The sequence below is a fragment of the Taudactylus pleione genome, unplaced genomic scaffold (genome assembly GCF_031769625.1).
Source record: "Taudactylus pleione unplaced genomic scaffold, aTauple2 ptg000398l, whole genome shotgun sequence".
NCBI lineage: Eukaryota > Metazoa > Chordata > Amphibia > Anura > Myobatrachidae > Taudactylus > Taudactylus pleione.
In genome coordinates, this window is record NW_028284800.1 from 7192866 (window position 1) to 7209202 (window position 16337).

General features: G+C 46.1%; 1 protein-coding gene across 1 annotated transcript in view; it reads right to left on the bottom strand.

Moving 5' to 3' along the window:
• Window positions 1-13772, bottom strand: part of RHEB (Ras homolog, mTORC1 binding) — a 28521-nt gene extending 14749 nt beyond the window's left edge. Inside the window, exon 1 of the mRNA XM_088446440.1 lies at window positions 13421-13772. Coding sequence (XP_088302566.1) covers window positions 13421-13472 — 52 coding nt within the window. The 5' untranslated portion in view covers window positions 13473-13772. The remainder of the gene's footprint in view (window positions 1-13420) is intronic.
• Between the last annotated feature and the right edge of the window lie 2565 nt (window positions 13773-16337).

Below are 16337 nucleotides of genomic sequence, written 5' to 3' on the forward strand. Positions count from 1 at the left end.
GTGTACAGAAGTTATGTCTGAAAGATGTTCAGAGCAGACCGCCTGTACACTGTCTGCAGAGGCCACGGCGTGGCATGACGCATCCACCAGCTAGTGGGACCTGCTGCCAGATGGTTGTTCAGTGTGTATGAACAATCTGCAGATATAGCTTTTAGGTGTACTCATGATTTTACTGCAGATTACATTTTAGAGGGCCTCGGCAACAGTTTCCAATTATAACATGTGGAAGAGGGATTTCATTTATGCGCATGCATCACAGCCCTGTGCAGGAAGGAGAAGGATCTAAATGCGCAGGTTATATGGGAGAGGGATTTTGTAACTGGAATGCCAGCTTACATATAAAAGCTGAACAAAACCACAGACTACTAGGGGTAGAAATAGCAGTACAGTTTTCATAATTCATAGATTGTTATAAACTACACAGTTCAGGCTGTCAAAATTCTGTTATCTTCTGCAAGTCTGATACTAGGTTTCATATACTTTGTTTGGGGAGGACAATAGGATGAAAGATCTTGTTCCTAAAAATTGTACATAAAGTATTCCTTTTTTGACCAAGCTCTTTTGGATTGAAAGCTTTACTTAAGGTGCCCATACACAGTGCTGTCACCTCCGGCAATCGTGCGGTCCCCGCAGTCCGCACGATATGCCGGCTTCCCCCTCCATCTGATTGGGATCGTACATCGCATCCCAGATCAGATTGTTTTGCAGGAAGACCTGGGGATGCGATGTACCAACCCACGGGAGAGCACAGCACGATATCAGGTACGATATCGTGCCCATACACGGCACGATATAGCACCTATGTCGGATTGGCACGTATATCGTGCAGTGTATGGGGGCCTTTAGTTTCATTGTTTTTTGTTTGTATTTGAGGCATTACAGTACACAGAAAGATAAAGTACTGAGCAGTAAAATAGTGTTCCCACTAGGCTGTTTTAGCAGGGCACTGCGCCCTGCCATCCCTCAGGAGGGCAAAAAGCACCCTGCCCTTACAGCTTGCGAGTGCCGTCTTCATCAGTGGGTCGCAGTGTCCTGCGGGTGGGGAAATGTGCGGTGACCCGTCACAGCCGGTGAATAGACGCCAGGTGAATGTGCCTGGCATCTATTCTCCCTGTCAGCAGCGCTTGGGAGCTGCCCGACATGTCTAAGTGCCGGGCACTCCCCCAAGTGTGACGATAAGGGTGATGTGTCTTATAGACACTCCCCCTTTTCAATGGCCACCCCCCTTTTTGGGTGCCGCCGCAGCTAGAGTGAACACTAAGATACAATAGTGGAAGAAAAAAGTGGTACAATAAATTTGCTGACCATTAACAATACTACAAGAAGATAATAAAGTTAACAAACAATCAGGGAGCTACGATCCCAACCATTCGGAAAATAAAAACTAAAATCGAAAATGCACATTGCCATATTTTATATTATAATTTCTGTACAGCACTAATTAGTGATTTGTTGAAAATGAGAATACATTACGGCAGATTAGTATGTACATCATATCACACAACAAAAATGGGGGGTGGGAGGAGTTCAATTAGCATCATGGAGATTTAGCTCCAGGGTCAAGTGTCCGTGGAGCCATTCAGTTGACAGCATTTAGGGCTTAGCCCCAGTAAACTGCATCTCTTGGGTGAAGTGCTGGGTGCGATAATGTTATTGCAAGTGTTAAGACTTAACTAGCCCCACCAAGGCACTAGTTAGCACAAATTCGCTAGATGCAGCCTTACAGCTTCACCAATGGACTACAACCCCTTGATGCCAATTGAATGCCCCACTATAGGTCAAATAAAGATGCATTAACCCAGAACATAAGCTGGTTTCTGTATAACCAGCATAGTGTTCCAGCTAGGCAGTTTTAGTGAGGCAGCATAACATTCTAAAATCTAAAGGGTGAACAAACTTCAAACACATTAAAAAGGCAATACATAGAGAGTTCATAGTTTAATATCCTTAGTTTTCATGGAAATAATGCAAACAAAAACAAAACACTGGTTTAAACCAAAATGGGTTTTTATTGGAAAGAAAAAAAAAAAAAAAAAAAACTTATCCCCAACCCTGTCAGTAAATGTGTATTCTCACCTTCATTCAGCACGTGAACAGTTCAGACTGCAGTTTCAGAAATACTGCCACCCTTGGCCTGAAAGCCAATCATCCCTTTTTGTAACTGATAAATTTCCCCTTTTACCCATGACAGCAATGAATGTGTGCAGACAGCCTATCGCACACCTTATATACCCACCAAGCCAGCGCACAGAACACAACTTACTTCATGGGCTACACGCTGCTATTGTCAAATGTAGGGAGGTGGTCATAATGTGACTATTTTATACAGACTGGGATACCTGGTGTCCTAGTTGAAGACTGGACCCTTAAGCACACCTGCAGCCTTAACTGAAAAAAAAAAATTATCTAGGTTATGATAATGCAAATTAGGAGTAAATTACAGTGCAGGGAGCCGTATTCTCAGTTTCAAATGGGGAATGTCAGGAGCAGACTGACTTCCAGAACTCATAGCTTCCAAATCGCTTGTTTCAGAAGTCACTGCAGAACAGAGGGGGTGATTCAGCTGTGGACGGATATGCCATAGCTGCTAACATGTTAGCATATGCAATAGCTTAATATGGTTATGCAGCAGAAGTGTTATACTGAATGCTTTATTGCTCAGAACTGCATCCAAGGATGCAGCATTGTAATCTGCAATACCTTCGGCCATCTGAGTGACCAATAGGTCACTCAAGTCAGCTGCCACTGATGAGTAGAAGAGGCCAGGAAATAGCCATCAGCGGATGGAGATCTTGGCCTCTCCACTCACCAATGGTGACTCATTTCGGAAAACTGATCACGTCGCTGTACCCACCGCACCCAGAAACACGCACTGAGAGTCTGCTGCCGGACTGTGCGCAGGATCACAGGCCCATGCACAGATCACCAATATTCAGTAATCTGCATGATCCAGTCATTGCATCCGTAGCTGAATCACCCCTGGAAATCACTCTGCAGACCAACATTGAAGACCATTATTATTATTATTATTATTATTATTATTATCATTATCATCATCCTTTATTTATATGGCGCCACAAGGGTTCCGCAGCGCCTTACATAGTACAGAAACATAGTACATAAACAGTTGAACAGAACAAGAAAACAGTGTCATACAGTTTAAGACACTACAAGACAAGTACATGGTATATAAACACTTCTGCAACAGAAGCAGGATGGCAAAAGTCACGGGTTAGGTGCTTTTGAGTATAGAGCAGATAGTATAAGTAAAGAAAGGATAAGCACAAGAGGATAGAGGGCCCTGCTCGTGAGAGCTTACATTCTAAAGGGCTGCCATCTGGGGAAAAATGCCGGGACTGGAGTCCCGTTCTGACAATGTACCGAGCACCGACCTGCTCATGAGCCTGCCAAAAAGACGAGTGACTGTATGAAGCCAGCCCCTCAGCCACAGAACCTGTATAATTAAGCATCCCAGTTTTATGGGATTGAGAAACTGTGGCTCTGACCAAGTTCACAGCTAGGCAAATACCTAACCCTGGTCAAACTACGCCACCATGCCAAAGTTGGTGGAGCCAGGTATAAAACTGGCCGTGCATAAAAGGACAGACCTTGCTTATTGTATAGATTTCATTGATAATTCGCTTATATGCTTTTGTAATTATGACATCAGTGGTGGTCCTTTGAATTGGGGGGACACTATAGTGAGACACTATAAATTGGGGCACTATGGTGTGACAGTATGATTTGGGTTCTGGAGACAAACATGCGGCAGGGTCTGATGGCATGTGGGGAAGCATGAGGGTCATTGAAGGGGCATGTGTGTTCTATAGAAGTTCATATATTTTGATTACAGATTATGGTCTGTCTCCTAAACATCTAAAGGTGGGTATCCACTACTAGATACAAACAAGAGCACGATTACGACATTGCAATCTTGCTCTCATTTGTATATCTAGTGATGTGCCTAACTGTACATTCACTAGTTCAGTCCAGGCACATCCCTGCACATGCTGAACCTGACGGGATTATCAGGTTGACCAGCATGTATGGGCGATGATAGATGTCGGAAGCAACCAGCATGCATCGCTGTTGCTTCCGACCAAAACATGCGATTTGCAAGCGATTGCATGATAACGTCGCTATCATGCAATTGCTTGATAAAATCGCCTAGTGGATACCCCCTTTATGCTGCATACACGGTACAACCAAATATATGATAGATTTCCCTCCAACTTTCTGTAGTGCAGGGCAAACAATTTGGGGTGTACACCGATAGATCTCTATGATAGATATTTCATAAAGTCATGTCTTTACAGGCAAATCGTCCAAGTTGGCCTGCATGTACGGTTGCCCATAGATCTTATTGTTCATGCAGGAACACGCATTGTTGTTGATTGTTCACTGCATAAAAATTAACGATACGAACGATTTATCATTAAACAATATAGTTATGGTGCAGGTAGATCCCGTGTGTAAGCAGCATAAGATTGCTTCTAGATTTTAGAAAACCAGAGCAGTCAGTCATCTGAACATTAGGAACATCTCACCAAGAAAAACTCCACTGTATACTACACCAGCCCGACACGCTGGAACCCTGTGCTGCACAGCTGTAAACAGAGCTCATGTCTGACAGTGAAAGGACATTTCCAACCACTATCGCAGTTCCTATGTATTTGCGATTTGTCACCCACTCTACATTTGGGGAATAATCCATCTGCTCCAAAGGACAGACTATTATCTGCAGATAGAACAGCACTAAAATCTGTAAAATCCAAGTCTGTTATTAGAGGTCCCTATGTATTGTTTATACCAAGTTTATTAGACCAGCTGTGGGTTATTACATTTAACCAATAAACCACTGTTAACTATATTTTTTGTTCTTACTTGGTAGTATATCTCTTGCTTTTTAATAAGTGTATGATATTTTTATATAATAGAGAGCATTGGATCATTTGCAGTTATAGATATATTGGTCCACTCTGTATTGATAGAATCCTTTAGCTGAATAGGTTAAGTAAACAAATACTAAGAAAAGTATATATCAGGCGCACATTATAAGTAATTAATGAAAAACAGCTAACAGGTTAACTACTTCTGCTGTTGTTCAAAGTACTAATAGCAGTGAACAGACCAATGAGAGCAGATAAGCAGGCATGGGATGAAATGAGAAGAGATTCACTTCTATGGTTTACAGTGTCAGTACCAGATATGAAATGTTGCAGGGAGCCCTTGTGTGGCAATAACACTTGCTCCAGAGAACACTAATAGTGAAGGCTGACATTTTGCAAGAACATGATCACATTACATTTTTATTTTAATTATTTCAATAACTTGCCAGTACAGCTCCATTATACACAGCAAAAAAGGATTTGCCCTCCAGCACACTGTAGCAAAATCAAAAATACTTAAATCCTACATAAGAGATTCAGAGGTATTAGTTACATACATTTGCAAATGTATGTAACTAATACCTCTGAAACTCTTATCATTGCTTCAGTGTGCTGGAGGGCAAATCATTTTTTATGATTTCAATGTAAACCCCTCCCTTTACAAGCACCTGTGCTATGTCTTTAAGCTGATATGAGCGACCACCATACTTTTTATTTACAGCTCCATTATATCCAAGTGTCCCAGCAAGGTCTTCACTTCCAGGTTTCTGACCCTGCTGATGTAATGTGGCCATTAGGCTGCGCATACACTAGCAGCCAGTTTGAAACATTGAAGCCACTTTCTGGAGCTTAACGCAGCTGGCCAGATCGCAGCATGGGTTATATCTGCACAGCAGACGAAAGTAGTTGGAAGTTCAAACTGTGCATTTATCAGCACGTTACAGTAGGCCAATTCGGTTTGCACCTCCGTAGGCTGCAGCAGTGAGCATCCGGAAAGTTCAGGGGTGGATAATATTCTGGTAGATACTGCGCTTAATTGAATCTGGCCCCATGAGCAGGAAAATGTAAGCCTACAAATAAGACTAAAATATAGGGTTTTTTATAGTTGACCGTATATCCTGAATGGTACTTTTATGCTTTTGCATTGTAATCTCATGGATCTGTACTATTTCATGAGATTTCAAGCATACAAAAGATCCACAAGCTGGTGCTGGTTTCTGGTATTTTTAGGTTATAGCATACTTATTTTTCTTTTTTCCCAGTACATGTGAGAAACAAGATTTCAAAGAGTAACCATTAAAGGCCATGTCTGACTGCATATGTATGTACATGTAGGATGCAAGCATTGTACAGAGCCAAGATTCAGATATCTGCTCCATATGGTTGATGTGTGCTCCAGTGTATCAGGAACCCAGTTATCAATGTCAGCCTCATCTCAGAAATACTAAAGGGGGAATTAAATTATTTTTTTGGGCGTCTAAGTAATGGGCGTCTATCAGCAAGAAATTAAGTGGTAGGTGCCAAAGTTTAAAATGTGTGGCCAGCCAAGAGTGCATCCACCACAGGAACTTGGCCAGCCTCTAGAGGACATATAAACAGGAACCCTTTATAAAAAGGAGAGGAGCGACGTGTAGTTTCTATAGAAACAAACCAAACACCCAAGTTCATCCTTGATCTTGCTCCACTAAGTTACTATCCCCTGAAAGGATGAGGTTCACTGAATTTCCTCTGTACACCTGTTGGCCAGTCCGACCCTGGGGCAACATCACCACTCTTTAGAAGGCTTGATACATCTCGTATATTTTGATTTCTTACGGTGCGTACACGGTACGATTAAAATGGACGATAACTAAATTGCTCATAGCATGCATTTTTTGATGCCCAACGACCTGTGATGCGTGGGCACATACAGACTAACAATATTATCCATTACCTGTGCATGCAAACCAGCTATATGGACTCGCGTTAGTTGGTCATCATTGGTGGGTTCGTGGTGTACTGGATGTTCGATAGACCATCCAGCACACTCGGGAGTTTGTTCAACCATATCATTATCGCTGACAATCGTCCCGAGTGTATGCACCATTAGCTCACTCATATACAGGGTTAACAACCAACTGTATGACTGATATTTTAACACCAAGTAGTAGAAATTTGTATTGTACAATAGATACTATTGGCTCAACTCCATTAGGTGCAAGTAAGGTCCTGCAAGCCATTCTTACTGCAAGTTACATTAGCATTTCAATTCCAAACCCGCATTGATTTTGTAGAGCAAAGTCAAGTTTTGTTCACACCTCCCTGAGCAGGAGAAAGGTAGGGAAAATCTTTAAGATAAATATGTTGGGACAGTGCAGAACCTCCAGTACACCCTCGGAATGAAAAATCCAACACTCGGAGGGTTTAAATAGCCCAATAAATAAATCAGTTTTCAGGAGAATTTCTCCAGAAAAACATAAATGGGTTAACCACTTGTCTGGCATGGTCACATCAGATGCAACACCAGGCTGGGCTTTCCCTGAAATGGTTGCCTCTGATGTGACCAGTCAGGAACCCCCAGTGGGCGGCTGCTGTAAGACAATCTTATAGCAGCTGCCAATCTCAGAGGGACCTCCTGGTCCCTCTGTACTTGCAACTTCTCCCTGTGTGCCAATCACCAAGATCAGGAATCCCAGCGCTGGCAATGCTTCCCCCCCCCCCTTTCCGCCCAGGTCGAGGCAGCACTCGACCCCGGCGGCTGTAGAGGACGGAGCAGCCACTGGGGAATTGCTGCAAAGCCAGCACTAACCTGCTCACTCCCACCCCACGACCAACTAGAGGCAGTCAGAGCCAGCAGCTGCAGAGAGGATGGAGCAGCCACTGGGGAACTGCTGCATTGCCATCGTTGTCCTCCTCCCTCACAGCTAGCTGGAGGCAGCCCAGACCCAGCGGCATCCTACCCAGCAGCAGCGTACTGTCCTGCTTCACACACCCCTATATGCCAGGCTAATGTCTGTCTATCTATATATATTAGGATTGGCAACAGATCGATGGTTTGTAAGCCATTGATGGGCTCTGATAAGTAGTTTGCCGCTGCTGGTGGGCATTAATGTTGCACCATCAATGGCAACTCCCCAATCATTGTTAAAGAAACATCTGCAGTTGTAGTCTACACAGAACTCAACCAATCGAAGGTTTCCAACGATGACTGAACCATTGATGGTACAGCTGTCAATGGCCATCACTACAGTATAATAAAAATTATTTTTTTTAAAGACAGGTTTTAAACTTTTCGAAAAACACTGAAAAATTACTATACAAACATTCTTCTGTACTCCAAAACATTGTAAAGACTTAAGGTGCCTACACACTTGGTGATTTTTTTACACAATCTGGCCGATTCCGACGCATTGGTACGACAGATGATGTAAAAAAGGTATACAATCGGGCAGCCGGCTGCCCTAATACCGGCAGCCGGCTGCCCTAATGCCGGCCGCCCTAATGCCGGCAGCCGGCCGCCCTAATGCCGGCAGCCGGCCGCCCTAATGCCGGCAGCCGGCCGCCCTAATGCCGGCCGCCCTAATGCCGGCCGCCCTAATGCCGGCAGCCGGCCGCCCTAATGCCGGCAGCCGGCCGCCCTAAAGCCGGCAGCCGGCCGCCCTAAAGCCGGCAGCCGGCCGCCCTAAAGCCGGCAGCCGGCCGCCCTAAAGCCGGCAGCCGGCCGCCCTAAAGCCGGCAGCCGGCCGCCCTAAAGCCGGCAGCCGGCCGCCCGGGTTAGGTTTAGGCCACCCAGGCGGGACTTAGGGTTAGGCACCCCCCTGGGAGGGTTAGGCTAGGGGGAGGGAGGGTTATGGTTAGGCACCCCTGGGGGGAACTTAGGGATAGGCACTGGGGGGGGGGGGGGGGGGAGGTTAGGGGGTTAGGTTAGAGAACACTTACCTATCCACGATCGGGATTTCCAGCGCTGTTGGGCTTCCACTGCCAGGAACTCTGCTGATGTCGGCCAGGCATCGAACCATGCGGCCGGCGGTATTTCATACAGATTCCGTAAAAAATGCCCAAATCGTGAGTCCCCACTCACGATCAGATGCACGTCCCCACTGGTTGCACATAGCATCTTCAGACCTGCCGTGCTGTAGGGCAGATTTGCCAGTATGGGACACAATGGATCATAAATCTTAAAGCCAGATAGGACTTTTTTCTCCAAATCGTGTGTAGGACTGCCGGGGAGAGTTCAAGGGAAATCGTACATCGTGAGCCCATCGCCAAGTGTGTAGGCACATTTAGGGCTGTATTCAATTAGAGGCGAAAACAGCTGTTTTTGACAAAAAAAAAAAAAAAAAAAAAGGTGCAATTTGACAAAACGCAGGTGAAAACGTCAACAGGCGAAAAAAAAATCCTGGAAAAAAGTTCTCTCCATCCCAGGCACAAGAAAATGCAAAATCCCTATTGGTTAAAATCCCCATTTTTGCAAATGGCGAAAAAAAACCTCAGGTTTTCGACGCTAATTGATAACGGCCCTTAATCTGCTGAAAAACCACTTGCTTGCCATCATTTTTCAACCATTAATAAAAAAGAAAAAATCAGCCATTTGACACCTTTTTAAAAAACCTCCAGTACTTTTCATGGTCACTAACAGCCTTCTGTATGGTCCTGCTATCTCAATTGTCACTTTTTTGGGGTCCAGTGTGGTTTCCCCACTTTTTTATGCACAGGTCAGTTTGTAAAAAAGTTGCTTAACCACACCACGACTATTGCAAATTGCCATTTCTAATTGAATCTTGCTTTTCTCATGTGCGCACACAATGCATGAGAGTTTCATGAAACAAACTATTGCAAACTCGCTTCTAATTAAATTTACCCCTATATAAAAAAAATAAAAAAATAAAAATATATATATATTTTGATCATATCCTCCTCCATATGCAAGTTCGCAGACAGGACCCTCCACAGTCTTGTTCTTCCCTATGTCACCCCATGTCACCCCTTCAGCAAACGACTGCTTGCTCATCCATTGGTTGGAGGGGTACAGGTTCAGATTATTGAATTGATTTGCCTTGGTTCACGTCTGCTAGCTTCAGGGAGTTACACAGCACCTGTTACCGATCCCAACAAGTGTGCAGTGTGATAACCATTTGCCTGGCACTAACGAATTAGATGCGACCACAGCCAGGAGTGCTTTACTTGACCAGGTTGCATCCCATGCTTTAGTCCCACACCCTCTACAATTGATGGCACTTTAGTCAGAATGCTGTTAAGTCGTGAGAACCTGCATTCTCCGACTAAGGCTCGTATTCAATTTGAAGCATTAAGTTCGGATCCGCGTTAAGTTACCGCCGATTAAGTCATTATCCCGTTTTGGTTTTCCTCCGTATTCAATTTGAAAGACTTTCCGCCTAGGCGGAAAGTCAATGTATTGTAATAGGAGGTAAAGCATCGCCTATGAATGGCAGGCGGAAAGAAATGCAGAATTGGGGTTTTGGGGTGCAATGTTTCGGGAACCCCCTGCAGCCTTCAGACAGCCCGCCAAAGGTAATCTGTGTCAAAGAATGTTTTAAAAACTTAAGGACACCGCAAAAAATTACTGAATTTGGGGGCAAAAAAATTTAATTTGGGGGACAGTTAAAAGCTAGCAAACTTGACTGTGGGGGGGTCCCCAAGTATGCCCCAGGTGTTTTTAATTGCAGGTGCTTGCGGAAGGTGGGTTTTCCACGATTTTTTCAAGTCACTTTAGCAAGTTTAAAATATGCTGAACCCCATTTTAAAGTACCCCAAATTAGCTGGGCATAGTTCTTTCCCCCCCCCCAAAAAAAACTTCTAAATGCTCTTCAAAGCCGCATTTATGCACCTGCCGCAGCTATTAGAATCCCCGACTTCCTTCAGGAGATAAAAATGGGGATACCCTTAGTCATCCCCTATGTCTACACATCTTTAAGGGGGACACTAGAATATTTCCTGAAAATTCCTGTTTTGCTTAACCTGTATAAAAAAAAAAAAAAAAAAAGACAGGCCCCCTGTGGTGCTCGGGAGGGGGGACCCTTCTTTGGGGGGGTCCCCGACTCCCGAGATCACCGGCTTGCGCTGACCGACTTGAGGTGCTAATGCTCTGGACCTGGAGCCCCGTTGATTGGGTCTCCGGGCTGTGGCATTAGACCCCAGTCAGTTGGGTCTGGTGCTGGTCTTAAATATAGTGGGATCCCCACGTTTCCCCCCCCCCTATATTTAAAACCAGGACTGGTCCCTGCAGCCTTAGGTTGGTTTCTAAAACATGGTGGTACCCTACACATTTTGTTCCCTGTATTTTTAGAAACCAGGACCGGCAGGCAAGCCTGGGGCTGGTTTGGCTTTTGGGGGCCCCATGTCTTTTTACATTTTTACCCCTTTTACAGATTGAACAAAACAGGAATTATCAGGAAATATTCTATGGAACCCCTAAATATGTGTAGACATGGGGATCACTATGGGTACCCCCATTTTTAACTCCTGAAGGAAGTCAGGGTTTCAAATAGCCATGACAGGTGCATTTTTGCAGAATTTAAAAAAAAAAGCGTTTAGTAACTAAATCTACTAGTACCCATTTTCATGTACCCCAAATTTGATGGGACCACTTTTAAAAACGAAAAAAAATAAAGCTAAGTGCTCTTCTGCATCACTTCTACAAAGTCAGGAAAAAAGAAACACCTGCCGCATCTATTTAAAAACCCGACTTTCTTTTGCAGCCAAAAACGGGGGTACCCATAGTGATCCCCCATGTCTGGACATCTTTAGGGGGGGTCCTAGGATTATTTCCCGAAAATTCCTGGTTTTTTTACGCCGATCGAAGTATCGCCGTGTCCCGTTTTCGCCTACTTTCAAATTGAATACGGGGATACGCGTGCACGTGTGCAATACTTTAAGGATTACAAAACAGGCGAAATCAGTGTTAAGTCCGGGCCACGTTAAATGATTGCGGCTCAGCTCAAACTGAATACGGGCCTAGGGCCGTATTCAATAACAGGCTAAAAGTCAGACAAGTTTCGGCTGTCCGACTTTCTGCCTGTTTCAGAGGCGAAAACTGTGAGCGCCCCCGCTTTTCGCCCTATTACAATTCCTAAACATGCGAAAACGGAAAGCTGCGAATGCGGAAAGTACTGTCAGAAGTGGGGAAATCTGTCTACCCCAAAAAAAGATGCACTAGTATAGGAAATTAATGTAGAGGTGTACTAATAGCCCTAATAAAAGTGTTTGGGGTACTTTAGTTTAAATAGCATCTTTGTAAAAGTGGTGAAGAATGGCATAAAGCAGTATTTTTTGGTGAAAAGAAGTACTCCAGTCAAATTTGGGGTACTTGAAAACGGTTGCTAGCATATTTTTAGGTCTCTAAAATGAACTTTTTAAAAAAAAAAAGCAACGCACTTGAGGCATGCACCTGTAATCCTAAAATCACCTAACCCATTCTTTCAGACCCCCAAGAATATTTTGCTAGTTTTTAATCTTGTCCCCCATTTCACTTTTTTGCCCCAAAAATAAAAGTATTTATTCTGAGATGTTCTTAGGTTTTTTTTTCCCCCCAGATTGGTCCTTTTCCGCCGATTACGGCTTTGCCTCTACTTGAATACAGCCCTTAACTTCTGTCGGACTAAACGGCGCGCTGAATTAAACAGCTCCGGGAGCTCCCTCCCAGTGCTATCAACAGCACACGGAATTGAACTTCCCCTCAAAGCAGAAAGATGGACTTGCAGAGATCAGCTGCAGCCCCTCCACAACAAAGTGAGTATGTAGGGCTATGCACAGGGGCAAAGGGGTAATGAGAAGTAGGGGTGGGTAAAGCACTACAGAAACTTTTGGCCTAGTGGGATATAATAAAAAAAGAAAAAAAAGTCAATGTACAGTGACACAAGGGGGAGAGGTCACTAAACAGGTGTCCATTGACACTGGCAGTGAGGGTGGGGGCTCTGCCACTGGGATTTATTAATATGGGAATCAATGCTGGGGGGGTGATATTACAATGGGGCCTATGGACTCGGGAGTGGGGGGGTTGCAAGACACCCTAGGGAAGTTTAATAAAATATTTAGCTATATTCAAAATATTTATTAAATTAAAGAATAGTTTTTATGGGAAAATAAAATAGACAGTTAAGTATTTACGTTATGATGTGCCACTGTGTTTTCTATTTATTCATCAAATTTGCTACAGTTATATACTACTGTGTGTGGCGCTTGCGGCACCTTTATAAGTACAAGATCATAATGTAAGATCTGCCACCAGTCCCTGAGACACTACTGATGGATGTGACAGACACCAGGCTCACCGAGGAGGCAGCCACCAGTATAGACACAGCTGTCGGCATCAGGGCATAGTACATAACACATGATGTGCCGACTTCTCCTTGAGCCACATCTGGCAGACAGAGGTGCCGGCCTGTGTCACATGCCGCATACTACGCAGGCACCGGGCCGGGAAGACACGGGGCAGCAGCGTGGGCACAACACCCCGCACCGACACTCACACGTACAGCAGGCCCAGCACAGCCCCGACATCTCCCCGGGCGTGGGCACACAGTCACACTCACCTACGGAGCGGTACCCGAGGATGGCGATCTTCCTCGACTTGGTCTGCGGCATCTTTGGCGCCTCCACTGTGGTAGTTTAGTTCAGCCCCGAAGGCGCCGCATCCACCGTACGGGAAAGGAGGAAGGGAGCGGGCGTGCACTGAGCTGAGGCTAAGCTCCTCCGTGTAACACCCGGCCTGCTGCTGCGTCTCTGCTGCTCTCTGACTCCTACACGACGGCGGCCTCGCGTTCTCCTCTCCGGCTGCAGCTACGCGTCACCACACGTCAGGCGTCAGCTCGGCTTTATACCCCGCCCACCAGCACCAGCTCTGCCTTGTGCTCCACCCACTCGCCCAGCTATATGCCCCCGCCCCTTCCCTCAGCTCAGCTTTATACCCTGCGTCGGTTCAGTCCTATGCCCCGCCCAATCACTGAGCTCGTTTTTATACCCCGCCCCCTTCCCTGTATTTTATACCCAGCCCATCCCACAACATGCTTGTATGCCCCGCCCACTCCCTCCGCGCGGATTTGTTTTCATGATTGGCCCCGCCCTCCGACCGACTAGGAAAACGCGCTGCGTCATTCCTATGCTTTGGTTGCGGCGGGGAGCATTCTGATTGGCGGTTTCTTGAGGCAGGGGGGCGCGGCGCCGGTCATATCCGTGTTTCTGATTGGACCCCGTCACCCAGGCGCTTGCTTTCCTGACAGCTGTTGTCTCTGTCTGCATCTGCAGTAGAGCACTCACTGTGTGTCTGCATAAGACAGAGGAAGTGCTGCTGCTTTTTCCCAGCGGGTGGTTACATGACACGGATATAGATAGAGCCTAAACCAGGAGTAATAGAATAGTGTGATTTGCTGCGGAGTGATATCATAACCGCAGCAACTGTGCAGCATCCGACATGTTTGCAGCGACCGTCCGAGAACCACTGGAGCAGCCGCCGGCCCGGATTTCTCACCACCAAAATGGCTCATGCAGTGGAGACGAAGTTGCGAGCGCCCAATAAGTCTGAGCAATGAGCATTGCGGTGCGCCAGGGGCAGTGACCGTGATCATATGGACAGCTCTTCTTCATATAGTTTTGTTGTGTTAAAGCATGAAGACTTTATAACCTCAACCAGTATAATCATCTCCGTAGCTGTGCATTAGTGGCTTGAAAGGGATCTGCTCCCCTTCCCCCCACTGCCAAAATAAAGTGTAATTTGGTTCTGAACTAATACTGGTTTCTAAGAGTAAATCTGCAGACCCTCCAAAACAGCGTTGCTGGCTCTCCCGCAATGGACAGGAGGCTCCCGAAAATCAGGTGGTGCTCTCGGCCCCCTGCAAGAGAGAAGGGTGTATCTAGGGATCTGAGCGCCCCTAGTAAAATAAGGGACTTGCGCCCCCTCCCCTCGCAGCTCTCCCCAATTACAAAGCTCTCACCACTCATACAGATGAGTGTTCCTTCACAAGGTCAGGGCTGGCCTCGGGTTTACTAGCACCCTGAGCAAGAAATTTTGGAGCTCCCCCCACATCCAGCTATATATGTACAATTCTTCTTTTCTTCTTCCCCCACAGGAATAGAAAAAACACATTGGCCCCGATAGGAAAAAAAATAATACACACATTAATTGCCTGAGTCTGATCTGACCTGTTCATAGCAGAAGAGAGAGATATGATGGCTGGAGCCAGCTGGTGGGCATGTTGCCTTGCAGGAGGCACTGGCTGTGGTTGGAGAAGGGCTCTGCTGCTGGGAGTATCGGCAGTGTTGCTGATAGGAGTACCCCCTTTTGTGCTGATGATGAAAGTTATGATGCTGGATGTACCCCTGCTGATGCCGGGAGTACAGCCTCCTCGCAGCAGACTTGCAAGAAAACAAGTGGTAGAGCAGGTAGAAGCAGCGCAGTGGGAAGTAATTCAAAGATACCTTTGCATCTTGGCCGTGTAGCGAAAGAGTGAGGCAGCTTCACCTTGGTGGCTATTGCAGGAGCTTTGTTAATCATGCACACCCTTAAAACGCCCGTTTTGACCTTTTGGCACGCCTGCATTCAGATCTCCACTCCCCGTTTTCAAGCACCTTCCCCTGTTACCACCCACAAACGCCTCATTCTGTCACTCAAATTAGCAGGCACTCGCTATTTTGTGAGCGCTCGATTTCCGACCACAATGACTGGTTGGCGCATGCGCATTACGACCCATGCGCAGATGTGCGAACATCGCTCGGAGCGAACGAGCGGCCGCTTACGAGCGGCTCTGAATCAGGCCCTGTGTGCTGACCTGCAGGGAATACATTGCACTGTACCACCTATGCAGTGGCGCCCCTGTTCTGCCATTCTACTGGAAAGGCACACGAGTCCACTCTGCACACCGCCACCACTGCTGGTCCATCCACACTGAGGCGGGCAATGCTGTAAAGATTGGTAGCCGGTGCAGTAGTGGGGCATGGGGTCCCAGTGCCGATCTCTACAGATGCACCCCTCTGGCATAGTGATAGGCATGGCCCTGGATTCTACCCCTGGCTGTGAGTGGCACCCCCTTTGGCCTGCACCGAGCGCCATCCTGGGCAAGGGGTAGATACACCCCTGATGATTGCCGTCACCTGGCTTGAACTAGTTAGTTGATGAGAAGGGTGTTTCAACACAGGTGACTGTAACCATAAATTAAGAGGGAAGTCCAGGAGCAGAGCATTTTGTATGATGGAAGAGGTCATGATGGAGGGTCTAGATCTGTCACCTAACTCATTAAATATAAGGACTTATGGGGGAATTCAATTGTTTTCTCAGTCGGCTCTGACTAATGGGCACCCGACATAGCATTTCAATTGTTGCTCAGTTCAAGCGCAATAGCCGCCGGCACTGGCATTTCTGTTTGCAGCCTCCTGAGGTGGCGAGCAGAAATGTATGGAAAGTCCTGGTATTGGGTGCCAAAACTGTTGTGGGTTTATCCGTTTTATGTGGCTAAA